The sequence below is a fragment of the Anolis carolinensis genome, chromosome 6 (genome assembly GCF_035594765.1).
Source record: "Anolis carolinensis isolate JA03-04 chromosome 6, rAnoCar3.1.pri, whole genome shotgun sequence".
In the NCBI taxonomy this organism is placed as follows: Eukaryota; Metazoa; Chordata; class Lepidosauria; order Squamata; family Dactyloidae; genus Anolis; species Anolis carolinensis.
The window spans coordinates 36,483,029-36,510,498 of record NC_085846.1 but is presented as its reverse complement, the minus strand read 5'-3'; the positions used below and the strand labels follow the sequence as shown (position 1 = coordinate 36,510,498).

General features: G+C 40.6%; 2 protein-coding genes across 6 annotated transcripts in view; both read left to right on the top strand.

Moving 5' to 3' along the window:
* Window positions 1-22,767, top strand: part of LOC107983003 (uncharacterized) — a 35,246-nt gene extending 12,479 nt beyond the window's left edge. For all 3 annotated transcript variants that reach the window (XM_062958176.1, XM_062958177.1, XM_062958178.1), the window contains 8 exons: window positions 4,000-4,160; window positions 4,538-4,579; window positions 11,890-11,984; window positions 12,561-12,719; window positions 16,470-16,541; window positions 18,476-18,619; window positions 20,561-20,632; window positions 21,989-22,767. In XM_062958176.1, the coding sequence (XP_062814246.1) occupies window positions 4,000-4,160; window positions 4,538-4,579; window positions 11,890-11,984; window positions 12,561-12,719; window positions 16,470-16,541; window positions 18,476-18,619; window positions 20,561-20,632; window positions 21,989-22,404 (1,161 nt within the window). In that variant the 3' untranslated portion in view covers window positions 22,405-22,767. The remainder of the gene's footprint in view (window positions 1-3,999; window positions 4,161-4,537; window positions 4,580-11,889; window positions 11,985-12,560; window positions 12,720-16,469; window positions 16,542-18,475; window positions 18,620-20,560; window positions 20,633-21,988) is intronic.
* A 4,015-nt stretch (window positions 22,768-26,782) lies between these two features.
* The window catches only part of efcab13 (EF-hand calcium binding domain 13), a 119,360-nt gene continuing 118,672 nt past the window's right edge, over window positions 26,783-27,470 (top strand). For 2 of the 3 annotated variants that reach the window (XM_062958173.1, XM_062958174.1), the window contains exons 1-2: window positions 26,789-27,076; window positions 27,232-27,320. In XM_062958173.1, coding sequence (XP_062814243.1) covers window positions 27,292-27,320 — 29 coding nt within the window. In that variant the 5' untranslated portion in view covers window positions 26,789-27,076; window positions 27,232-27,291. Of the gene's footprint in view, window positions 27,077-27,231; window positions 27,321-27,470 lie in introns of all 3 variants that reach the window. The other variant, XM_062958172.1, reaches the window with a different exon arrangement.

Below are 27,470 nucleotides of genomic sequence, written 5' to 3'. Positions count from 1 at the left end.
CAGTCTGGGAGTCTCATACATCTGTTCCTACTGAAGTCTCTAAGTATACAGTTCCTACTGCAGTCTAAGACATGCTGTTTCTGAAATGGCGTCTGAGTCCTGAACAAGCCCAATTCTGATCAGATGGTCTGCAGCCTGTCTCATAACATAGAGCCAAAGAAAAACTGCAAACCGATACACACATATACAATACAGTAAGCAATTGGAATTATATACACAACAAATAAGTAGTGGAGGCTTGAGAATGTTGCTGTTTCCAACACTTCTCTGCTACTCTGCTAAAAAGAAGGCTAATTCCTAGCAGATTTAATTTTCATATTTTTCTCAGAAAGGATTAATGCCCTGACACATTCTAATTCCCAATAATACCTTCTAAGACAAGTTATAGTCACATATTGTCCATGCTTGTTGTAGAATGTATAACTAACTACAGTAGAATCTCAATTATCCAACCTTCGCTTATCCAGCAGTCTGCCTCCTGTCCGGATCCACAGCTGTTTCTCTAGGCAGCAAGGACTGAACTTTTTACAGATTCAATTTCCGACAATGTTGTTACTATAAGTTCATTTTATGTAATTCTTTCTTTATTTGTAGCCAATGTTTTTGTAGTCAATGTTTTCAATACATTGCAATGTTTTGGTGCTAAATTCGTAAATACAGTAATTACAACATAATGTATTTTATTTATTTCGTGTCAAAAGCATTGCATAACAAATACATTTAAAAATGATGAAGAAAAAAAATAGAGGAAATCACAAACAACTAAATAGTTTTAGACCAGAAACGGGCAACAGCAACCGCATTGTCTGTAGCTTTAAACAACTCCTCCTCCGTGCATGAGGCAGGACATTGTGGGCAAGCATACATATGTGGAGTTGTTTGTTCTGCTCCACAGTCACACAAGGTGGAGGATTCCTCCAGGTAGTGCCACCTTGCCAAGTTGTCTTTAGATCTGCCCACTCCACTTCTGAGTCTGTTCAGGGACTTCCAAGTTGCCCATTCCTGGTTTGCCCCTGGAGGAAGACCCTCATGGGGGGACATCCAGTTAGAATTGCCAGGTTTAGCTGCCCAGAGAGACACCCTTGCTGCTGCTGGAGGAACATCAAGAGGAGTGGTGGTTCTCATGAAGCCCTTCCTTGATTTGAGTCTGGTGGGAGGAGGGTGATAGTCATGCAGTGGGTGGCTTTCACAATGTTCAACCTTATTTCTCTCACCGTTAGCAGCAACTTCCCGTCGCACGTCAGGAGGGGCAATGCCAGCTAACTTGTAGAGTTTATCAACAGGTGTAGGTTTAAGGCATCCTGTGATTATTCTGCATGTTTCGTTTAGTGCTATGTCCACTTGCTTTGCATGGGCAGACTTGTGCCAAACAGGACAGGCGTACTCAGCAGTTGAGAAAGACAAGGCCAGGGCTGATGTTCTTATTACTTGTGGGTCTGCTCCCCATGCGCTGCCGGTCAGTTTCCACAGGATGTTATTGCGTGCAGCTACTTTGTGCTTGGTGTTCATGCAGTGTTTCCTATATGTTAGTGTTCGGTCTAAGGTGACACCAAGGTATTTAGGATGGAAACAGTGTTCGAGCTCTTGGCCTTCCCAAGTAACTTTCAGTTTCCTGTTGGCTTCGCGGTTACGTAGGTGGAAAGCACACACTTGTGTCTTGGCAGGGTTAGGCTTCAGGTGGTTCTCTTTGTAGTAGCTGGAGAGATCTTTCAAGGCATTGGTGAGTTGCTTTTCAACTGTTTCAAAATCTTTCGCTTGTGTTGTAAGGCCAAGGTCATCAGCATATATAAAGCTCTTTGTGAGTGGTGGTAGTTGCTGATCGTTCGTGAAGATATTAAATAAGGTCGGTGCAAGAACGCTGCCTTGGGGTAAACCATTCTTTTGCCTCCTCCATCTGCTTTTCTGGCCCTGAAACTCCACATAGAAGCTGCGGTTTTCCAGGAGGGTCTGGACAGTTTTTGTAAAGTCAAAGTCCCGGGTGATATGGTAGACTTTATGCAGCATTTTTCTATGTTGCACCGTGTCATAGGCTGCCGTAAGGTCCACAAAAACTGTTCCTGTAATGCAGCCTTTCTCATAGCCTTCCTCGATATGCTCAGTCAGATGAAGAATTTTACCTGTACAGTTTTTCCCTGGTCTGAAACCTGCTTGTTGTGCAATAAGCTTGGGTTTGATAACAGGTCCTAGTCGATTTAATAGCACCCTCACATAGACTTTATATAGATGACATAAGAGGGAGATTGGTCGGTAGTTCCTGGCATTGGAGGCATCTTTACCAGGTTTTAAAATGGCAATGATCTTAGTTTTCCTCCATATTCTGGGAATCTGTTTGTGTGCCAAGAATTGATTGTAGAATTTCAAAAGCCAGTTTTCAGCTTTGGGGCCCAAGTGTTTGATTTGCTCCATCATCAGATCATCTAGGCCAGGTGCTTTACCAGTCTTACATCGCTTGATGGCTTCTCTGAGTTCTTTCAGGTTTAGAGGAGAAGACAACTGGTGGGTTTCAAGTTCTGGCACCCTGTTGATTTTCATCTTTACTCTGCTGCAGTTAGTTTTCCCATTCTGAATTAGCTGGTGAGCTATCTGGTCTGGTGTCACGTTTGCGTGTCCATGGTTGACCAGAGGGTCACTATCCAGGTGTCTCAGCAGTTGCCAGGCTTTTCGGCTATTCTTGGACATGTCAAGGTTCTCAAGCAGCTCTATCCAACGGTCTTTCTTAGCATTAGCTAAGGCTGTAGATAGTTTTTGGCCTGCTGCTATAGTACCATCACTGTATGGATTCTCTTGAAATAGTCTGAGATTCCTGTAGCTGATTTAGTGATTCTTCGTTTAGGCCTGGTAGGTAGCTTGTGCGACAGCCTCTAGGGATTGAGAGCCTTGAGGATCTTTTCACAGCTTCTACAAACAGGTCATAATTTTCTGTAGAAGGTTCTATATCAGAAATAGCAGCTTCCAAGGTCTCTGTAAACTTTGTCCAGTTAGCTTTATTGAAGTTATATCTTCTGCGGAATGGGACACTTTTTGGTCTTACAGCTGCATATGCTACGCAGCATATTGGTCTGTGTTGTGTGTTCGGTATCGGGTTTAATACCCTTTTGATGCATTGGTGGATTATGCTTTCCTTTACAAAAATCAGATCAGGGTTATAACCACGCTTCCATCGGCCGCTATGAAAAGATGGTGGTAATTTACTGTCATGGAGGAGGCTCATTCTACTGTTGTCGGCCCACGTTAGAACTGCTTCGCCATTTCTATCATCTTCGTCATAGCCCCAGACACAGCTATGGCTACTGAAATCTCCCACAACAAAATGGGCTTCATGATTGTGGCAACTGGTTGGGGGCGTAAAATAGAAATCAGCCCCAGGTGGTTTATAGAGTGATGATACGATGCAACTATCAAGTTCCACAGATAAGATTTTTTTTTACAACAAATTGACAGAAAAAGCAGTTCAATAACATAATGTATTGAACTGCTTTTTCTGTCAATTTGTTGTAAAATATGATGTTTTGATGCTTAATTTGTAAAATCATAACATAATTTGACATTTAATAGACTTTTCCTTAATCCCTCTTTATTATCCAGTGTTTTCACTTATCCAATGTTTTGCCAGCCCATTTATGTTGGATAAGTGAGACTCTATTGTAGTTCCATTTCTATCTAGAATAAGAATAATGTTGATCTTACTGTGTTTTATTTATTGTAATATGCCTTGTTGTTTGTTTTCGAGCCTTTGTCCCGTGTTAGCCTCCCCAAGTACCTGTCGGCAGATGGTGGCGGGATAGAAAAATAAACTTACTTACTTACTTAGTTGGAATTGTGGATATGAATCTATTTGTAGGAGCATATGTCCAAGTGTTGGATTTCATAGTTTACTGGCCAGGTGCTGAAGGAAGGTTTTCCTTCATTCCAATGCTATGATGCATTCTTTACCCAAGATCGACAGGCTGTTTGGCTAAGCATGTGCTGTGGTCACAACCCCACCATCCTCACCACCAGATTTCCCCCTCCTTTGAGAGGCTTCGTAGGAGCACGCCTCCTTGGATTATTAAGAGAAGAACAGAGGACAACATAATTTCCCGGGTCTCTCCAAGGAAGACCAGCCCATCCAGCTTGCCCCAAAAGAGCAGATGCCATTACAAAAAGGTAGCGACAGCCAGGTAGGAATTCCTAATGTGGTAAGACAAACATTTCAGTCCCTATATCTCTTACTCCTTTCTAGTCTTGTTGAACTGCCTTATCATTGATTTTCCCTCATATTTGTACAAACTTGCTTTCTCAGCCACTTAGAGCCCTTCCAGACAGGCCCTATATCCCAGGATCTGACCCCAGGTTTTCTGCTTTAAACTGGATTATATGAGTCCACCAGATAATCTGGGATAAACAGAAAGCCTGGGATCAGATCCTGAGATAAAGGGACTGTCTGGAAGAGTCAGAGTCCCAGAATTAATCCTGAATCTTCATCCCTTCTATATTGATGAGTATGCTGAGTGCTTGGGTGATTCCTTAGCAATCATTCCCTCTGCTCTCTCTGCAGCACTGTCTCGCCACCATTCTCTACAAAAGGAAAAAGAGAACAGTGAGTATTTCAGACTCTTCACTTCTGCGTTGTCCTGTTTGCATCTCGTTTTATCTTTTAATCTGAAAGAGAAACAAAAGCGAAACAAAAATATGCACAGTTGAAGAAAGATTCACCCAGTCATGCTGTTTAACCAATGAGAAAACGTAGTTACAGAGCCAGTCCAACAATGAGGCGAATTAAGCTGTTGCTTGGGGCACAAAACATACGGGGGCGCAGTTGAGACTGCTTTTTCTGTTGATTTCTTGTAAAACATGATGTTTTGGTGCTTAATTTGTAAAATCTTAATGTAATTTGATGTTTAATAGGCTTTTCCTTAATCCCTCCTTATTATCCAACATTTTTGCTTATCCAACGTTTTTATTTTTCAGTGATTGGTTTGGGGGGGGGAGGGCGCCAAAATTCTGTTCGCCTACACTTGAAAAATACCTAGGGCCGGCTCTGCGTAGTTAGCATTAATAAGTGAGATAAAATACGTAAACAAATGCACATACGGTGTTACAAAAATATATGCATAAGAATTTCCATGGAGGAATGGGGATCACAATGGGTATCACAATGGAATAGAAAACAAGAAAATGTAACTAGCGAGTGGAAGAACCATACTAAAACCAAGGTTGGATCAATACTGCCATATAATGCAGTTTAGTGTAGTTCAGACTGCATTATACGACAGTGTAGATCCATGCCCTTTTTCTTTGAATTCTTTTGGCCATTTGTTTTGTTTTCTTTCTCAGTCCTCCTTTCTCATTTCCACCCCTACAGTTTGCTTAGGAGAGCAGCTGAGCAAGGTACTAACCCTTTGTGCTGGAAATGGGGGAATTATGTTGACCCACAGCTATCTATTTACAGTAGAGTCTCACTTATCCAACATTCTGGATTATCCAATGCATTTTTGTAGTCAATGTTTTCAATGCATTGTGATATTTTGGTGCTAAATTCATAAATACAGTAATTACTACATAGCATTAATGTGTAATGAACTACTTTTTCTGTCAAATTTGTTGTATAACATGATGTTTTGGTGCTTAATTTGTAAAATCATAACCTATTTTGATGTTTAATAGGCGTTTTCTTAATCTCTCCTTATTATCCAGCATATTCGCTTATCCAACATTCTGCCGGCCCATTTATGTTGGATAAGTGAGACTCTATTGTATTTGATTTAAACCTTACCTTTCTCCCAAAATGGCATCCAAAGAACTGTTCAGTGTAAGTTTTTTAAAAATAATGGCTGAAACAATATGTGGTACATTTTCAAAAGCATTGAACTGTCATTCCATTTAAAGTACAGTAGAGTCTCACTTATCCAACATAAACGGGCCAGCAGAATGTTGGATAAGTGAATATGTTGGATAATAAGGAGGGATTAAGGAAAAGCCTGTTACACATCAAATTAGGTTATGATTTTACAAATTAAGCACCAAAACATCATGTTATATAACAAATTTGACAGAAAAAGTAGTTCAATGCGCAGTAATACTATGTAGTAATTACTGTATTTACGAATTTAGCACCAAAATATCATGATGTATTGAAAACATTGAGTACAAAAATGCGTTGGATAATCCAGAATGTTGGATAAGTGAGTGTTGGATAAGTGAGACTCTACTGTAATTGAAAACAGATGAACCATAGATTAGACCAGTTATTCCCAACCTTTTTTTGACTAGGGACCACATTGACCAGGGACTGTTCTCCAACATTAATACCAAAAGGGTTACAAATCGGTTTTTGATCAACTTTAGATTTGGTTTGGTTATTTGGGGTGCTGATTCAGAAAACTGCATTGAATAGACCACATCAGCTCTAGTTTCGGATACAGAACATATGCTACCTAGTAGTTGCCGTTTGCTCACCCACAGAAAATCACATTTAATAATATAGAGTTGATGTGGTCTATCCAATGCAATTTTCTGAATTAGCATCCCAAATAACCCAGGAACAGGCCTAAAAACGAAGACACTAAGGTGCCCCCGCTTCCAGGCATCACATGGAGTGGCTCTGCTCAGGTGGAGGGAGGAGGAGGAGAAGCAGCAGTCAGTAGGCTTGTTGTATATTTTGTGGATAGTCAGCCTCTCCCCTCCCGACAACCCCGTTACCTCAGGCCTATAAGAGGATTTTGTGAGACCAGTCACTCTCCTTGCAACAGTGTAGTAACAGCAAGTCCGCAAACCATATTTTAGTCCTTGGGGACCGTTGGTGGTCCACAAATCACAGGTTGGAAACCACTGGACTAGACGTATTGCACGTTCTTCTACCACAACCAATCAACAGCACAGTGCTCAATAAGGCTTTTCAGCTTTTAACAGAAAGGGAACAGTTAACCGGAACTCAAGCGGCCAGAACTCTCAAGCAACTGGCAAAAAAATAAAAAAAATAACTGAAATTGCATACTGCATTCACAAAACTATTTTTATAATCCAGTAAACCTGTGTTACATTAAATTAAGTTTGTCTTTATTAGTCTTAATTTACTTTTGATTACAGGCAGTCCTCGAGTTACAAATATCCGATTTACAAATGACTCATAGTTAAGAACATGGTGAGACAAAAGGAAGCGAGAGTAATCTACCCCTAGGAAGAGAAATTCACTCCTGAAAGAATTATCATGGGGAAAAGGGGTCTCCACTGAGGCTTTCTTACCAATACTTGTTTCCACAACTAACCAAATTTTTCAAAATCCAATCATTACAGGGAGAAAAAGCGAGGTGAAATCTCCTGAACAGGGGCACAGACAACAAAAGACATGTGCTATCTAAGCGTTTCTGTGTGTGTGTGTAGTTAAACTTCAAATACCCTGTTTTCCCCAAAATAAGACTGGGTCTTACATTAATTTTTGCTCCAGAAGATGTTTTAGAGCTTGTTTTCAGGGGTAGTCTTATTTTTTTCAAATTGACTTTTTAAATGAACTATATCTAGGGCTTATTTTTGAAATAGGGCTTATATTTCTAGCATCCTCAGAAATGCTGAAAAATCATGATAGGTCTTATTTTCAGGGTAGGTCTTATTTTTGTTCACAAACAAATTAAGAACAAACTTCCAGAACCTATATTGTTTATAACTTGGGGACTGTCTGTACTATATTTCAATATTAATATCAAGTCAATACAGAGTTTATAGCATAGCATGGAATATAATATTTGTTAGGTCTATTTTAATAATATCTCTCAAGAAAAAAGAGACTACATTTATCTGAGTGCTGGTTAACTGAGGCCCTATCTACATTGCCGTATAAAATCCAGATTATCTGCTTTGAATTGGATTATATGGCAGTGTGGACTCAAATAATCCAGTTCAAAGGAGATAATGTGGATTATCTGCTTTGATAATCTAGATTATATAGTAGTGTAGATCCATCCGGTGAGTCTCCTGTACTTAAGAAAATAGAAGCTGGGTTTATGCATAGCTCAGCTAATGAGAAGGCAACTATGTGGGCTAACCATTCTGGTATTATTATTATTATTATTATTATTATTATTATTATTATTATCACAACGACATGGTATGACAAAGCAAACAAGATAGATATGCTGGATTTCGTATCACAAAATCACAAGTCGAACACTTCCCAAGTGTCTAGGACTGTGTGATGTATTTTCGGATGATGCTTATTATTATTATTATTATTATTATTATTATTATTTTATTATGACATAGCAAACAAGATAGATATGCTGGATTTCGTATCACAAAATCACAAGTCGAACACTTCCCAAGTGTCTAGGACTGTGTGATGTATTTTCGGATGATGCTTATTATTATTATTATTATTATTATTATTATTATTATTATTTTATTATGACATAGCAAACAAGATAGATATGCTGGATTTCGTATCACAAAATCACAAGTCGAACACTTCCCAAGTGTCTAGGACTGTGTGATGTATTTTCGGATGATGCTTATTATTATTATTATTATTATTATTATTATTATTATTATTATTATTTTATTATGACATAGCAAACAAGATAGACATGTTGGATTTCGTATCACAAAATCACAAGTCGAACACTTCCCAAGTGTTTAGGACTGTGTGATGTATTTTTGGATGATGCGTGCAGATCCCAGTAGGGTGGCCTTATTATTATTATTACTATTATTATTATTGACACAACGACATTGTATGACACAGCAAACAAGACAGATATGCTGGATTTCGTATCACAAAATCACAAATCGAACACTTCCCAAGTGTCTAGGACTGTGTGATGTATTTTTGGATGATGTGCACAGATCCCAGTAGGGTGGCCTTTTGCAATTGGCAGATCGTAATTTTGTCAATGTCTATTGTTTCCAAATGCCAGCTGAGATCTTTTGGCACGGCACCCAGTGTGCCCATCACCACTGGGACTACCTGCACTGGTTTCTGCCAGAGTCTTTGAAGTTCAATCTTGAGGTCCTGATAGCGGCTGAGTTTTTCCTGTTGTTTTTCGTCAATGCTACTGTCACCCTATTATTATTATTATTATTATTATTATTATTATTATTATTATTATTATTTATGTGTGAGAAAGATTTCATGGTTGCCAAGTGTGTGAGGCCCCTTCTAGACTGCCATATAAAATCCAGATTATGTGCTTTGAACTGGATCTATGGTGTTGTAGACTCCATAGTGTTGTAGACACCATGGATTATCTGCTTTGAACATTTGGATTATATGGCAGTGTAGAAGCCAGCCTAAAGATTTCTGGTCTGAAGGACCTGGAAGGTTTTAATTTTTGTGTGGCAGAGCGTAGTGGTGTCAATAGGAGATCTGCCCAGCACATGGCTGTGTCCTAAGGCCAGAGATGGTGGCATACAGATATGATGTCATCACTGTGTGCCGTATGTCCTAGCGGTTGCCTGGCAACCAGGAAGGTCCACACGTGCAGTGGGAGGGGGAAGACAGCACCAGGCCCATGTCAAGCAGGCTGGTCAAACAAGGCCGACCCAGCAGAGAGGGAAGGTCTGGGAGCAAGATATTGCTCCGACAGCAAGCAGGAAAGCCAACCAGTCGGAATGGAGGAAACCCGGGAAAAGTGAGCCCATCTGGGACCCGCCTTTCTACCATCAACAAGCCACCTGGGAAGGCAGACAAAAGTGACAGTACACGCTGGCGGCCAGAGTCGTCCAACTTTAGCCTCATAAATTCCAACAAGCCAGAAGAAAAGAGGTATTGAGAGTGATGCTCCATAGGAAGCAGACTTTTGAGGGGATATAGGCGGATTCTAGCCCTGGAGCTGCAAATGAGCTCACCATGGTTGCCCTTGTAGCTTTGGTCGCACTGATTGTCCCACGCCACACTTTTGGGGGCAAGAAAAAGGAATGAGATACTTCTCCAAAGCCTAAAAGAATGTTAATTTATCCTTTAAATAAGCAATACCCCCCCCCCACTCCCTAAACTATCATGGGATTTCTTGACAAGATTTGTTCAGAATGGGCTTTTCCTTCCTCTGAGGCTGGGTCTACACGGCCATAAAATCCAGTTTCTGGATCCATTTTATCTGCTTTGCACTGAATTATATGCGTCTGCACTGCCATATAATCCAGCTCAAAGCAGATACTATATAACACAATTTTTGTTCCTGGGTTACAAACTTCATTTCGTAATTGGTTCTATCATAACAACGTGGAGAAAGTTTATTAAACTGCCAAAAACTTTGTTGTTGCAGGACATCCTGCAACACATTTTGCTCTAGTTTTTCATCATGTCTCGACCAATTCAACATAGTTTGTGGCAGCATTAAAAAGGAGTGTTTCTGGAGTATAACAATTAATTTTAGAGGAAAGTACTGCACAATTAAACAGGAATAACACTTTCAAACCAGGAGCAGATTTTTTTTTTTCAAATTTTGTTACATAGTGCAATCTGGATTCAGAAACTGGATTATATGACAGTGTAGTTGGGGCCTGAGGCTGAGAATGTATGGTTTCTCCAATTGTCACCACTGGAAGCAGTCAGGCTTTGAAGATGAAAGGCCATTCAATGCTAATCAAGGTGGCCAACTGCAACATTCACACTTGGCTCAAACAGACAGGAGTTCTTTCTCCCACCTTGGACATTCCATAGATTTATAAACCTTCCTTGCTTAGTTTCTCCATATACCTCACAACCTTTGAGGATGCCTGCCATAGATGTGGGCAAAATGTCAGGAGAGAATGCTTCTGGACTATGGCCATACAGCCCGGAAAACTCAGAGCAACCCAGTGATTTCAGCCATGAAAACCTTTGACAACACAATCTATGGTTTGCCCAAGGCCACCAAATTGACTTCTGTATCCATGCAGGGATTCAAACTCTGGTCTTCAGAGTGATAGTGTGCATCTGCATTGTATAATTAATGCAGGTTGATGCAACTTTAGTCGCCATGGTTCCATGCTCTGGAATCTTGGGATTTGTGCTTTTACAAAGTCTTTAACCTTCTCTGCCAGAATCCTGGTGCCTTATCGAACTACAAATCCCAAAAATCCATAGCATTGAGCCATGGCAGTTCAAGTGGTCTCAATGTGCATTATTTCTACAGTGCTGAAACACCTATAGTCTAAAATTCAAGCCACTCGATCATGTTGGCTCTTGGCTGTTAGCGTGTTCCACCTTCTCCGATCTCAGAGTCTGTTTGCTCATTAAATCATGAAAATTATTCTAATGATTCAGAATACTGTAATTTGTATTTTGATTATGCAAATCAAGCACATTAATTTTTGCATTGCCCCCTTCCAGTATGATTCAACCTTCATCTTATTCTTTTTTAAATTGTTACAGCAGACCTGAAAAAAATGAGGAAATAATGTGTAAAGGGCTGGACTTGGAACAGTGAGACTTAAGTTCAAATCTCTGCTTGGCCATTGAATTCACCATGTGATTTCAAACCACTGTTATTTTTTCACAAACCTAATGTACAGGGTTGTTGTGGGATTAATAGGAATTAAAGAACGATTTAAAGGGAACATCTATATCCCACATCCCGTGGAATCCTGAGATTTGCAGTTTAGAGATTTGGAATTCTCAGAGAGCTCTAGTGCTCCTTCAAACAACCTCCTCCAGGGTTTAATAGTTAAAATGGAACAATAGTGTTAGAAGTATGTGTTGTGAAAGACCCATTAGAATTTGATATGGTGTTGATCAGTAAATTTAATTTTTATACATCTAATCTGGTGAGTATTTTTGCATCTTACATGACGATGGCTGTGGCAAAGTTTTGGGGTTCAAGTCTAAGAAGTGGGTACCTTGCCACACTTACCAGTAAGGTCAAGATTGGATAAAAATTTCAATTAAGTAAAAAAAAATCATTCAACAGCAGTTACCTTTTCTCTGTGTTTTGGCAGGAAGCCCAATGTTACCTACAATCTCTACATAAACGTCTCTGATGATAACTGGAAAGGACTTGGTCCAGGATCCTTGAAGGGATCTTGCTGGGAAGGTAATTCAAATTTGTATGCCTGGGAGTGGGGAACTTAGGGGACCTAGAGATTTCCTTATATTAAATATGCAAACAGTCCCTGAGTTACAACCATCCGATTTACAAATGACTCATAGTTAAGAAACTTCGCCACCAGTCCTTGTTTCCACAACAAGTCAAAATTTTCTTTTTTTCCAATTACTGTATCACAAAGGCAGAAAGTGAGGTGAAATCTTCTGAAAAGGGCAGATACAGCAAAATACACACCACAGGGGTGATAAAATTTCTGTGGACGCCTCTTCCACCACCAACCCCCCCCCCCCCCCATGATAACTTTTTCAGAAGTGAATTTCCCTTCCTAGGAGTAGATTTCTCTCACTCTCTGTTGTCTTACCCCCATTCTTAACTATAAGTTGTTTGTAAGTCAGATGTTTGTAACATGGGGACTGCCTGTATGCAATGAAGTAAGTTTTCGTGATGAAACTAATCAACTTCTTCCCACCCTGCAGTTCTTTCCCTAGCGAACTTTGCCTTTTGTTTCTTATCTAGGTTGCTTCAGCTGTAGTACTCTCATGTATTTGTACTTTGGCTTTCTAGGAAATGCATGTTCAGGTCTTGCTAAGGCCTGCAGTGTTTTCAGCAACATCAAATATGGAAGAATTCATGTTAGCAAACTCCGTCCAGCCCTTCACACACTAGAGGTCCTGGTGACCAGTGATGAGATGCATCAGACTCTCACGTCGGTCAATGTGGATGGTATGTGACAACTCATTCCTTCATGCCTGTGCTGGCAAAAACAGTTGTACACACTTGTCAGGTCTAAAGTTTTTGGGAAAATAATGTACAATTACAGTTCCCAGAATCCACACCTGGCCATGTTGGTGGTTGGAGTTGGGAAGCTACTGTCCAAAAAGGAACTTAATTCTGATCCAGTGGGATTCACTTCATGTGATGGCACACCCAAGCCTTTGGGGAAAACTATAGTGTCTGGCTTTATTCAGGGGCTATTTGTATACCTTCTGTTAAGATCAAGACCCTTAACATAGTGAGGCACTTTAGGCAAGGCAAAAAGATAGCCAAAATGAGTTTACTGAATGCAAGATTAATAAAGGGTTAACTCCACCTGGGACTGTTGTAAGACAGCTTAAAACAATACATTACAAAAGGAGATTTTGCTGGTTGCAGTCATCTCTCTGGAGTCTGAAAGTCCTCTGCCTCTGATGCAAAGCATTGGCTCATGAGCTGGAGCTCAAAGGCTATCTCAATTTTCTTTCTTTGTGAAGCCTAAGCTGGTCAAAGGTTTCTGTTGTCTCTGGGACTGGTAGTATAAGAACACTGGCTGAATGCAGTGTTTACTGCTAAGGATGCCTATTTTGGATTGCTTGGGCCTAGGATTACCTAGGATCAGGGCCGGTCCAACATGGAAGCGGATTAAGCCGCTGTGTTGGGTGCACGTCAAGGGGGGCGCTGTCAAGGCCTCGACAGCGCCTCCGTGTAAATTTAGCACTGGTGTTTGTCCAGATACCGCTGCCTGGCCTTCCTGGAGCCTGGCCTTCCTCGTTCGGCTGTTTTGGTGAGTGATGGTCCCTGGTGGCGCTGGCGCCGATGACGGAGACCATTGCTCGCCAAACGGCAGAACAAGGAAGGCCAGGCTCCAGGAAGGCCAGGCTCTTCTTGGGAGACCTCATGAGACTTCGCGAGAACTCGCAAGACTTCGTGAGACCTTGCGAAGTCTCCCTAGAAGCGCTAGGCCTTCCTGTAGCCTGGTCTTCCTCGTTTGGCCATTTGGCGAGCGATGGTCCCCAGCGGTGGCAGCGGTAGTGGCGGTGGCGGGGACCATCGCTCACCAGACGGCCGAACGAGGAAGGCCAGGCTCCAGGAAGGCCAGGCTCTTCTTGGGAGACCTCGCGAGACTTCGGAAGACCTCGCAAGGTCTTCCTAGAAGAGCTAGACCTTCCTGGAGCCTGGCTTTCTTCATTCGGCCGTTTAGCGAGCAATGGTCCCTGCCGCCCCAGCTCTCAGGTATTGGTTTGTGTGTGGGTGGGGGGGACAAAATTCGGGGCAGGGCTCAAACATTTGGTTTGCCTACCCCCCAAAATTACCTAGGGCCGGCTCTGCCTAGGATTTTCTGCAGGTGTGCTGCAGAAAAAGAGGAGTTTAGCAAGAGAACTCTGTACGGGCAAATGGACTAAACCAACTAAGGCTGGCCTCTAGGGGTTTTTTTGTGTTCCACCCAAAAACTAATACAAAGGGAGATGTCTACACTATTGGGAAAGCTTATGAAGAGGGGGACCTAAAGCAAAAACATCTACGTTAGACCCCTTGCTAGTTTGGCTCGGAGTTTCGGCCTAGATTGCTATCAATATGCAGACGACACCCAACTCCTTCTGCGCTTGGAGCCTGGAGCAACGTCAATACCAGACAATTTCACCTTATGTCTGGAGGCTCTGTCGAACTGGCTACGTGCTAGTAGACTGAAGGTGAACCCAGCGAAGACTGAGATTCTCTGGCATGGCCGCTCGACTGGTCTGACCCATTTGCTACCCACCTTCGATGGTGCTGCTCTATCTCCTTCGCCTACCGTTAAGAGCCTCGGTGTCGTTTTGGATTTGCAGCTGACAATGGAAGCTCAGGGCGCTGCTGCCAGCAAACAGGCCTTTTTCCATCAACGACAAGCGAGGCAACTGGCACCTTATCTATCTGATGAGGCTCTGGCATCAGTCATCCATGCCACGGTCACGTCTAGGCTGGACTATTGCAACGCCCTGTATGTTGGCCTTCCTATGTCCACGACCCGAAAGCTCCGTATTGTTCAGAATGTGGCAGCCAGGCTACTCACAAGAACACCCATGAAATGCCATATAACACCCGTGCTGCAGCATCTTCATTGGCTTCCAACTGATTACCGTGGTCTATATAAGATGCTAGTTCTGACCTTTAAAATTCTTTACGGCCAGGGCCCATCGTACCTTAGGGACCGTCTCTCCTTCTCCCATCATCGGAGGTCGCGACGACCATCTCAATGCGACTTACTTTATATACCGGGTCCTAGAGAAGTGCATTTGGAAAGGACCAGATGCAGAGCTTTTTCTATTTCTGCCCCTGCCTTATGGAATGCCTTGCCGCCCTATATGAGAGCCATGCGTGAGTTAGGGCCTTTTACCCTAGCACTCAAGACCTGGCTCTTTACTAGAGCTTTTAATCTATGTTAATTTTATCAACATTTATATGTATGTATTTTTATCCTTTGCAATTTTATCTTGTAAATCGCCTAGAGCATCTTGGATGGAGGGCAATTAATAAGTAATTAGATGATGATGATGATGATGATGATGATGATGATGATGATGATGATGATGATGATGATGATGAAAAGGTAGAGCCAAGACTTCACATTTTACGAAGATGAGAGCAGGGCTATAGACCCAAACAAATCTCCTTTTTATAAGAGTTTGTCTCAATGTTTAACAAATGGGATCCTCCACTTTGCTCTGACCAGTTAACATCTTTGAACCACAAGTACTGGGGGAAGAAAGAGTAATCATTTGAATTGCTTGGGTCTGTGCTTCATTGACTGTCCTCCTTTTACATCGCTTATTTGAACACAGATGAATACCTGCTTCGTGTCTCTCACATCATTTGGCAACTTGGTATGTTCTCATAACAGTGGCATCAGGGAAATCATACAGACAGGTCTTCTCCATTCAAACTCAATCCTGAGGAAAGATTTAATAGAGAAAAATTGAATGTGTAAGAGTGCAGATCTAAGCTCTGGATCCAAAGTGGGTTATAATAGAGCAGAGGTACCATTTGAAGCTAGATGAGGTAGAAACACTTGCTTTGGAGGCTCACTTACAGGACCAGAAATCCAAACCTGTGTTTATACTGTGAAGCCCAGGTGAAGGCCAGTTTATTATAGAAATTTCATTGTTGTTGATTTTAAATGGATGGTTAAAAAAAAATAATAGAAGTACTACAAAAAATTCAAAAATACCAGGAGGAATATCAGCATCTCCATCTCAAGTTTTACCTTTGTTAGTCAGGATGATACTGTGATAAACTGTAGTACTGGTACTGTATCATATTATTATTATTATTCCATATTGTATGCATTGAACTATTTGTAATCGAACGATATATAATTTCAAAATCTAAAGATCTCACTGTTTGAAATTTTCTGGTTTGCAACATCCAAACATTGAAGACAAAAAACTGAACTCATACCACTCATATCTGAACTTCCACACAAATACCATCACGGTCAAAACTGAAAAGCATTCCCTTCTCTCCCAAAAGAGAAAAGTACAATATTGAAATCCTTTGTTCAAAAATCCCAAAATTAGAATGTGGTGAAATCTGAGAACAGAGATGCTGAATTGAGCTCTTTGAACTGAGTTAACCTGTAACTTATACATCTTGAACAGAATTATCAGAAGAGGTGTGTAGCCTGGGACATTTTCCCCACATCTCAGCCTTATTGATATTCCACATTTTTCGTCCTTACAGAATTTGGGACTCTCAATTTTTTTGAGTTCTTGGAAGCAGTGAATAGAACTTCACCATTTGCTGAAATAGATGGTATGGAATTCATTTCTGTTCTATATATACTTTATATGCACAGCCTAAAGGGAATTATATATATATAATTTTAATACTTTTGTGCATGAAGCAAAGTTTGTATACATTGAATCAACAATGAGCAAAGATGTCACAGTCTAAGGGCTCTTCCAGACAGGCCCTATATCCCAGGATCTGATTCCAAGTTTTTTGTTTATGATTGTCTGGTAGTGCAGACTCATATAATCTTGTTTAAAGCAGAAAACCTGGGATCAGGTCCTGGGATATAGGGCTCTCTGTCTCTCATGTGGACAATTTTGAGTACTTTGGATTTTGGAATTCTGGATAAGGGATGCTCACATTTTAATGCCTTTGATATTTTGCAAATTGACCTTAAAAACATTACAATTAGGGACTCAAAACAGCTAGGACCAGGGACAGTAATAACAAACCATGCTTGCTCCTGCTTATCTACTGCTTCCATTCTACAGCTGCAGTGACGCAATGAGTCACTGTTCTGTTCTGGCAGGACTGCTGACCTGAGGGCTGGGTTGCTGACCTGAAGGTTGCCAGTTTGAATCTGCAAGTAGGGGTGAGCTCCCATCTGTCAATTCTAGTTTTCGGGGACATGAGAGAAGCCTCCCAGCATGATGATAACACATCCAAGCGTCTTCTGGGCAATGTCTCTATAGACAGCCAATTCTCTCACACCAGAAGCAATTTGCAGAATGTTCTCAAGTCACTTCTGACATGATAAAAAAAATTCTACATATTGGAAATACCTAATTAATCAGTTGATAACTCCTCAGATTCCCTTCTAATTGGAATTTCTATTGAATGCTGAATTCTATGCTACAATAGGTTTAATTAATGTTAGAATGTCTTTTAAAAAATCTTCTCAGAAGGAAGTTTCTTTGAGTTAAATGAGCAAAAACAGGTGTTGTGCCAATGATCTTCAAAGATCATGTTTCTTGTACATTGCACGACTCCTTATTAATCTTTAATCAGTAAGGCATTTGAAGGAACATGAACAGTGTAAATCTTGGTAAGAGGATAGATGGAACAAAAAAAGAGGAGAGATGCAGATTGCCAAGAAAACATAACTGAACAGGTTGTCCTATGGGATCCAATGTTTTAAGAACAACTTTCACCAACCTACCGGTTCTTAGATATATGAACTTCAGCCATCCCAACAAAATTGTTGTTTTATGAGTTTGAAGTTCATTGGGGGGGGGGGGGGGACTATGTTGTTGGAGCCAACTTTTATTCAAGAAAAATAACATTTTAAACATATCAATAACAAAATGTCCCCCGCAAGGATGAATCCTTTGTATGTATACATAAACCAATTCAATATTTCTTTACATCTATATATTGATGGAGACGAACTATGCTATTCCCTCCTCCCACCCATCCAGTTGTAGCGACTTCTCATTTTTGGGTAGAGTTTTGTTTTTCCTTCCCATTACAATATTTTACCATTCTTCATTCTATCATGATAGTTATTATTTATAAGTTCCATACAAAGATTCTGACAGATTATATTATGAAGCCTTTTCCCTCTTTCTTTCTTTCTTTCTTTCTTTCTTTCTTTCTTTCTTTCTTTCTTTCTTTCTTTCTTTCTTTCTTTCTTTCTTTCTTTCTTTTTTTTTACCAAATTTAGAAATGGTTCCCAGTCTTTGACTAGGATTTTTTGTGTTTTTTCTTTGTTTGTCATTGTCAATGTACTCATTTCTCTTATTCTAAAAACTTCTTCTGCTCTTCCAATGTTGTCTGCTCTTCCAATGTTGTGCAAATAGCATCCATGCTGTGATTATCATGTAGTGTAGTACTTTGTAGTTTAAAAAAAAAAAACAGTCATAAACTGGAAATGATTTTTGTTTTGAAAAAAGGCCTATTCATTCAGTGAGATAATTACAGAAGTTGTTGTCTTTTTTCTTCTATGTGCCTTCAAGCTTTTCAGAACACACTTCGGGCATTCAGGCAAGTAAAGACTGGTACAGTAGCTGTCGGTGAATTGAGGTCAGTCCTGACAGACTTGGAGGTCTATATGAGTCCTGAAGAAATACAACAGGCACTGGACCGCATTCATCTTGACAGTGAGTATATTGATGTATACCAAGAAGAGATCATAGAATCATAGAATCTTAGAATAGCAGAGTTGGAAGAGACCTCATGGGCCATCCAGTCCAACCCCCTGCCAAGAAGCAGGAAATTGCATTCAAAGCACCCCCGACAGATGGCCATCCAGCCTCTGCTTAAAAGCCTCCAAAGAAGGAGCCTCCACCACAGTCCGGGGCAGAAAGTTCCACTGTCGAACAGCTCTCACAGTGAGGAAGTTCTTCCTGATGTTCAGGTGGAATCTCCTTTCCTGTAGTTTGAAGCCATTGTTCCGCGTCCTAGACTGCAGGGCAGCAGAAAACAAGCTTGCTCCCTCCTCCCTATGACTTCCCTTCACGTATTTGTACATGGCTATCATGTCTCCTCTCAGCCTTCTCTTCTGCAGGCTAAATATGCCCAGATCTTTAAGACGCTCCTCATAGGGCTTGTTCTCCAGGCCCTTAATCATTTTAGTTGCCCTCCTCTGGACGCTTTCCAGCTTGTCAACATTTCCCTTCAACTGCGGTGCCCAAAATTGGACACGGTATTCCAGGTGTGGTCTGACCAAGGCAGAATAGAGGGGGAGCATGACTTCCTTGGATCTAGACACTATACCCCTATTTATGCAGGCCAAAATCCCGTTGGCTTTTTTAGCTGCCGCATCATATTGTTGGCTCATGTTTAACTTGTTGTCCACGAGGACTCCAAGGTCTTTTTCGCACACACTGCTGTCAAGCCAGGCGTCCCCCATTCTGTATCTTTGATTTCCATTTTTTCTGCCGAAGTGAAGTATCTTGCATTTTTCCCTGTTGAACTTCATTTTGTTAGTTTCGGCCCATCTCTCTAGTCTGTCAAGATCATTTTGAATTCTGCTCCTGTCTTCTGGAGTGTTAGCTATCCCTCCCAGTTTGGTGTTGTCTGCAAACTTGATGATTGTGCCTTCTAACCCTTCGTCTAAGTCATTAATAAAGATGTTGAACAAAACCGATCAGGTTATGTGGCTCAGAAAATGTGTGGCATTAGTCTGGAAAGTTTGTGGAATAGTTAAAGGTAAAGGTTTTCCCTTGACATTAAGTCTAGTCGTGTCTGGGAATTGGAGCTCATCTCCATTTCTAAGCTGAAGAGCCGGCGTTGTCCATAGACACCTCCAAGGTCATGTGGCCGGCATGAACTGCATGGAGCGCCGTTACCTTCCGACTGGAGAAGTACCTACCAGTATTGATCTACTCACATTTGCATGTTTTTAAACTGCTAGGTTGGCGGAAGCTGGGGTTAACAGCGGGAGCTCACCCCACTCACCGGATTTGAACTATCGACCTTTCAATCAGTGGAATACCTGATAGGAATTATTACATTATTTGGTTTCCTATTGCCTTGGAAAACCTAGCCAACAAACTATAATGTTTGACTACATTTTGTGTCCGACTGCAATTCCTCTGCAGTTACAAACAAGATAAGTTCTGTAGGTTTGTTCGTAAGTTGAATAACATAGAGAAGGGTTAAAACCCCTGTTTTGCTGTCTCAGCCCTGAATATTTCACCTCACTTTCTGTCCCTATGATAATTGGATTTTGAAAAAATTGACTCGTGGAAACAAGGATTGGTGGTAAAGCTTCAGTAGACACCTCTTTCCCCCATGATAACTCTTTCAGGAGTAAATTTCCCTTCTCACTTCCTGTTGTCTCATCCTTGTTCTTAATTTTGAGTTGTATGTAAGTTGGATGTCTGTAACTTGGGGACTGCCTGTATTAAAATATTATAGCATTTCTTAAATTCAAATTTTAAAAAATCTCCTAATACTTAATTTTTAAATTTCAATGAGCAATGTTTTAAAATCCAAAACTAGTATGTTGAATTGTTGCCAGAAACGAACTGGGAACTGCTAAAGTCTGTTAGACACCAGAGTTTCAGATGCAAGTGTTCCTTTTTCTTTGTATACAGAGAATAAGAAGGTGAACCTTTCAGAATTCCTGTTGGCTGCACGAGACCTGCAGACAAGTCTTGGAGACGAAGGTGAGTTGCCCAGTATTTGCTAACCAGACCAGATGCACATGGCTGTATCTGGCTGGGACTTTCTAAGTCTGAGGCTCTTCTACACTGCCATATAAAATCCAGATTATCTGCTTTGAACTGGATTATATAGCAGCATAGATTCAGATAATCCAGTTTAAAGCAGAAAATGGATTATCTGCTTTGATAATCTAAATTATATGGCAGTGTAGAAGGGGCCTCAGTGTGAATGCATTTTAGACAAATCCTGAACTGTAATGCCTGTTTCAGAGAGACTGTTTAAAGTAAACATCCAAGTAGGCATTGAAGTGTTAGCTACTCTTCAAACTTTTAACCCACTTTGCTGTTTTGGGAGGATACAAACAGCCATTTTCACTGCAAGAACAGAAAGAAACTCTGAGGAAGGGAAGAGTGAAGGATGTAGATATAGTGTTGTAATACTATCAGAGTAATACTATTACACTGGGAATGACAATTTGAATCCTTGCTCAGCCCTGAAACCCACTGGGTTACCTTAGACAAATAACACTCCCTCAGAAGAAGGCGATGGCAAACATTTTCTGAATAAATCTTATTTATTTACCAATTTATTTGTTAGATTTTATTTTTATCCCACCTTTCTCCCAACACTTAAGAAACCCCTGTGATAGGGTCACCATAAGTCAGAAATGACTTGAAGGCACACAACATCAAAAATAATTTCAGTTTGGCTGGAACTGTCATTTCATTCATGTATTGGTTTATACCAGGGAATTCACACTCATTTTCATTGAGGTCCACATCAGCTGTATGGTTGCCTTGAAAGGGCAATTGAACCCATGAATGGAGAATCTGTGGGTACACAAGGCTAGTTATGATTTTTCTTACACAGTGGTTAGTGTTGTTTAGTTTTTACCCAGTTTGTCATTACTGAATGACAACTATCACTTTTGAATATCTGCCATGTAGACTGGGAATTATAACCTAACAACTCCCATGGCTCTAAGGTTGGGGAAGTTTAAAGGAAATTTTAAAGACAGATAGCATATCCACAGGCCTTGTATCTAAATTCAAACTCCATTATCCTGACTGAACAGAACAAACTGCAGCCCTCCAAATGTTACTGTACCAGAATTCCCATCAGATGTAGTCATAATGTCTAATGATGAGTAATATGAAAATTTTCATCTGGAGAGCCATATACAATGACATGACAGGCCACATTCAGCCTGCGGGCCTTGAGTTTGACATGTGGTTTATATCTCCAACCTCTGTTCCTATTTTCAAATAATCCATTTAGTGCATATCATTTCTTGCTGTGTGGAATATGATACTGGTCTACATAATCTCTGACCAGGATCTTGTTGCTTTTCCTGACAGATCTTGAAGATGAATGTTCCTTTATGCAAAGGAAGCCTTTCCACGATGTGGCCGGGCTTATCAATGTTGACACGAGATGGAGGAAAAACTACCAAAGTTATTTCGATGAGGACGCATCGAGCACTGCGTCGCTCTTTCCCTTCTTGGCACTGCCAGGTTCAGATGAAAATATCACTCAACCACAGAAAAGTGAATCTAAGAAGCTGGAGAATGGCATCACAGACATGAAAAAGTCACAGTCAGACATCCGTCGCCAAAGCAGCAAAAGTAAAATAGAAGGGAGAAAGGAAAGCCAGGTCATTACAGAGAGATCAAACTCTCAGTTGGATGTTATTGAAGAGAAACACGAAACGGAAGATGTCACAGAGGTGCAAAAATCACAATCGAAAGTGGATCCCTCCAGCCAAGACAACTAACACCCACAAGACATTTTTCTTTCCAGCTGAAATAACTGCTTGTGAGGTTTTCTAACTATAATTTATCCCAACTAGCTATAGTTGCTCCCCTCTGTCTAGTACAGATGAATCCCTGCGTATTTCTCATTGCTCCCCCAGCAACATACCACCAACCTGCACTGTTTTTTCTTATACTGATTATCAGCTGGGGCATCTTCCCCAAATGGGAAATACTAAGAGATGGGGTCATTTCTTCCAGAAGCTGAAACTGGAGTCACTGTAGAAGAGGAAAATGATACTGTTTTGGGGTAGATTTTGGCTCATTGCAAAGGACTCATTGGCAGACTTGATTAAAATCCGACAGACCTGTGTGCTTACAAAATGTTTTTGTTTAAAACTCTGCCTATTTATTCTCTTGCGGTTGTGGCTCTTCCATGAAATGCATTGAATTCCAACACAAAATAAACACACAAAGCTTGGCCCAAGAATATTGATACCCCTGATGTACTTTTTGAGTCCATTGAACCAAAAAGTTGGGGAAAGCAAAATTGCACAGTACATGGCCCATGACACAGGGGAAAATGCCAAACTCCTGGTATTCTAAAAATTATTTTCCACCTTTCTATGGTGTAATAGTTAACTATGTAACATTGTACTACTACTCCCACCATTCCTCACTATTGACTATATTGGCAGAGACTGCTTGGAATTGCAACCCAGTAACATCTGATGGGCAGTATGAGTCCCACTGGATTGCACAACTTTACCATTCTGTGTCCCATTGTTGGCCACAAATAGTTTTTTTTACTCAGTATCACCTGCAAAACCTTAGCATATATTTATACTTTGCATTTAGATAGAACCATGATCTGAATCTTCCCTCTGAATTATAAATAGAATATATACAGTTCCCAATTCATTATGCATCAAACGATACAAATCAAAGGTGCTTCAGCCTCTCCCCACCCCACCCCACACATACTATTTTAGTTTTGGGGTTTCATGGTGAAGGGGGATAGAGACAAATTTTCAAAGTCAGTTATAGAATAGCCTTCTTGTCAGTGTTGAATCCCCATGCCTTAAAAACAAGTCCAGGGTTCAATGAAGGGGCTGCTGGGACCCACAAATCAGCAGGTGATACTTATTTGACTACTAGCCCCAGTTTCCTAATTTGGGGTCCTCCATTGGTGGCAAGTAAACAGTTCTTGACTGTTGACCAAGCTGATTGAAGCATCTTACAACTGGTCCAGCAATAGGGTCACTAGTTCAAACTTCCTCCAAAGGGTGAACTGTTACTCATATGTGAAACCTCAATATTGACTGGGAAGGCTGCAGGCAGAAGGCAAGTCATTTCCAATTTATGGTGACCCTAAAGCAGTGGCTCCCAACTTTTTTTTTTTGACAAAGGACCACTTTGACCAGGGAGTACTCTCCAACATTAGTGCCAAAAGGGTTACAAATGAGTGTTTGGTCAACTTTACATTCAGTTTGATTATCTGGGGTGCTGATTCAGAAAATTGCATTGGTTAGACCACATCAGCTCTAGTTTCTTGTACAGAACATATGCCATCCAGTAGTCACCATCTGCTCACCCACAGAAAACCATATTTAATCATCTAGAGTTGATGTGGTCAATCCAATGCAATTTTCTGAATCAGCTCCCCAAATAACTCCAGGAACCGGCCTAAAAATAAAGGCACCAAGGCGCTCCCGCTTCCAGGTGCCATATGGAACGGCTCCGCTCGGGGAGGGAGGAGGAAGAGAAGCAGCAGTCAAGAGGCTTGTTGCCATGCCTTTCCTGTGTAGTCAGCCTCTCCCCTCCCAACATCCCCGTTGCCTTGGCACTACAAGAAGGTTTTGTGAAACCAGTTGCTTTCATTGCAACAGTGTAGTAATAGTGCGGCCACGGACTATATTTTAGTTCTTGGGGACCACTCGTAGTCCATGGACCACAGGTTAGGAAACCAGTGTCCTAAAGTAAACCTATTACGTAGGGATTTGTTGATTAGAGGGGGATTGCCTTTGCCTTTCTCTGAAACTGAGGGAATGTGACTCACTCAAGGTTGGTAGTGCACAGCAAACAACCAGAAGTCGTCTCACCAATGGAGTGAGCTTACTGACAAACATGCATGTTGGGCTGGAAATACAAGAGCATTTGGTCTTCATCCTTATAACTGGGGTGTTAAGTACTGGATGGGGATGAGAAAGGGCACAAACACATAAACACACACACAATTACAGCTAAAAATATTGTGTCATTGGGCTATGGTCAGATTGGATATAGGATGAGGCTCCTGTAAATTTAATACTGCCCAAATCATGAAGTGAGATGAAGTATCATAACACTTTGTTAACTGTTCTCTCCTACTCCCCAAATCCTATCCTCAGCTATTCTCTCCTCTCAAAACTGGTTTCCTTGTGGAAAAGGGTAGTGCAGAGGCACTGGTGACAAGAACAGAGCTGGACTCCTCTAATTTTTTTTAAATGTACAAAATGCTTGTTCAAATGAAGAAAACTTGCTCAATGGAACCTTTTCCTGAAATCGCTGAGAATTTTTTTTCAGAAAGACTCTTGGAAGACTACCAGCAAACAATGTTTTGAAGCTCTGGCCTTCAGCTCAGCTGAGTTATGCAGTTTCAATAGACATTGTTCTGGTTCCTTGATTGCAGTTTTCAGGAATGAGGAAAAAAACTCATTTTTAATAAAAATTGGTTTTTTGAGAAAGATTGGTTTCTGTTAAAAGTTCAGGTTCAAAAGTTTCAGCTCCCAGGGGTTAGGAAAAGTGGAGTTATGCAAGAAAGCTATATTTCTGAAAAAACAAGTTTTGAAAAAATGATTTTTTTTCTCCCCAAAAAACCCTGAATTTTTGGTCAAAATAAATTTTGAGAAAAAAACGACTTCTGTTAAAAATACAGGTTTATGTCAAGCCCTGGGGTTAGGAAAAGTGCAGCTGTGCAAAAAAAATGCTTTTTAAAAAAGATTGAGAGTTTTGAAAACTCCAGATTGAGAAAAACAATTCAAAATGTTGATTAAATTGTTTTTGAGGAAAACCGATTTCTTTGAAAAATACAAGCCTATATCAACCCACAGGGTTTGGAAAGGTGAAGTTGTCCAGGAAAATTGTGTTTTTGGGGAAAAAAAGGGGTGGGTTTAAGATGGCGGCATGACCGATCAGGGAATTTCTCTGTTCCCGACTTGCTATGAATTAGTATCTTCCAGAGAACCCTCCCAGGGTCAAGAAGATCAGCTCGGCTCAATTAATAGCCAGGGCAGATAGGCAAACTCCTTAATAAGTAGAAGCTGAGCTGTCCAGGAGACGCTGCTAGACCCGCAGATTACCTTTATGGGGAGTGTGTGAGGTTATAGCCTCTCCAAAAGACAGCACAATTAGAAGATGAAAGGCACACACTATTGTTTTAGCAACTGTTTTAATTAGCTACACAGGTCAGGCAATTCAACTTTTTTATTTCTAATTTTTGTTTTTGAAAAAAAAATCAGAAATTTTGACAAAATGAGTTTCTGTTTAAATATCTGTCTATTTCAACCCCTGGGGGTTAGGAACAGTGAAGTTATACAAGGAAATTGAGTTTTTGAAAAAAAAAAAGAGAGTTTTGGAAAAAAGCATTTTTCCCAATCTCCAGAGTCAGAAAAATAGGAATTTTGGATGAAAATGGGTTTTTAATTAAAATGGGTTTCCATTTAAAATATTAGTATATTTCAAGCCCTGAGAGTTAGGACACATGGAGTTATTCAAGGAAATTGAGTTTTTGGATGATATACCGAGCTTTGAAAAAATGTTTTTTTTCCCAACCTCTAGGGTTCAAAAAATCAGAATTTTGGACAAAATTGTGTTTTTGGCTAAAATTGGTTTCTGCTTAAAATACCTGGGGGTTAGAAAAAGTATGGTTCTTCACAGAAATTGAGTTTTGATAAAATGATTTTCCCCCTAAACTCTTGAGTCAGAAAAATCAGAAATTTTGATCAAAATGTGTTTTTGACTAAAATGTATTTCTGTGAAAAATACGAGTCTATTTCAACACCCAGGGTTAGGAAAAGTGAAGTTCTTCAAGAAAACAGAGATTTTTTAAAAAATGTAATTCTGAAAAAATGATTCTTCCCCCCAACGCCCAGGGTTAGAAATAAACTCAATTTCTGATGAAAATTGGTTTTTGAGAAAAATTGTTTCTATGAATAATACAAGTCTATTTCCATTCCTGGGGGTTTGGAAAAATGGTGCTATGCAAAAAAAAATTGGGAGTTTTGAAAAAGTGGTGGGGTTTTTTTTTTGTAAGACCCCTTTTTCCTACTTAACAGAGGATGTGGATTTTTTTAATACCGTATGGATCACCTCTACTCTATGACATCATTAGATTGGAACTTCTCTATGCAACAGTTGAATGCAAGGTAGTGGGAGAGAACCTGCTGCCAAGGAGGGCTGCGTTGTCCATCTCCAGAGAGCCAAACTTTCTGGCCCCTCCTATCACCCTGCTAGGCACCAAACCTGAGATCTTTTCATGGTGCCTGAAGAAGACCAGAAATCCAAGACCTCCTTTTCACTCACATTTATTGCCTTGGCTGTGCTACACCTTTGTTTTTCTGTTTGAGTTCTCAGATATTGCCAGGCAGTTCACAAATCTCTGCATCTTCTCAGCAAGCAACTGGCAGCAGGAATTGGTGAAGAACGACATTTTCTGTATGTATTTCTCTTTGCCCTAAGTATTTCTGTTAAATGGCAACTATGCTAAATAACATTCAGAAGTGGAAAGTGACTTCTGCTTCCTTGTCCAACTGGAGTGGGAGGTACTTTTTACTTTTCCATAGCGGCTTAGTTTTTGTTTCTTTTTAAAGGCTTTACTAGATATCTCTACTGATGTGAAAACAAGCAAAACCTTACTTACCAGAAAGAGGATGGAGAATCCACTCAAGAAAGTTACCAGGTACATAATCTGATCCTATTTCTTGTGGAGTAGACAGAAACAATGTTGTCTTTTTAAAGTCAGAATACATCCCTCCAGATATTATTGGGCTGTAGGTCTCATTAAGCCTCCCCAGTATCGTCAACAGTGAGGAAGTCTAGGAGTCGGAGT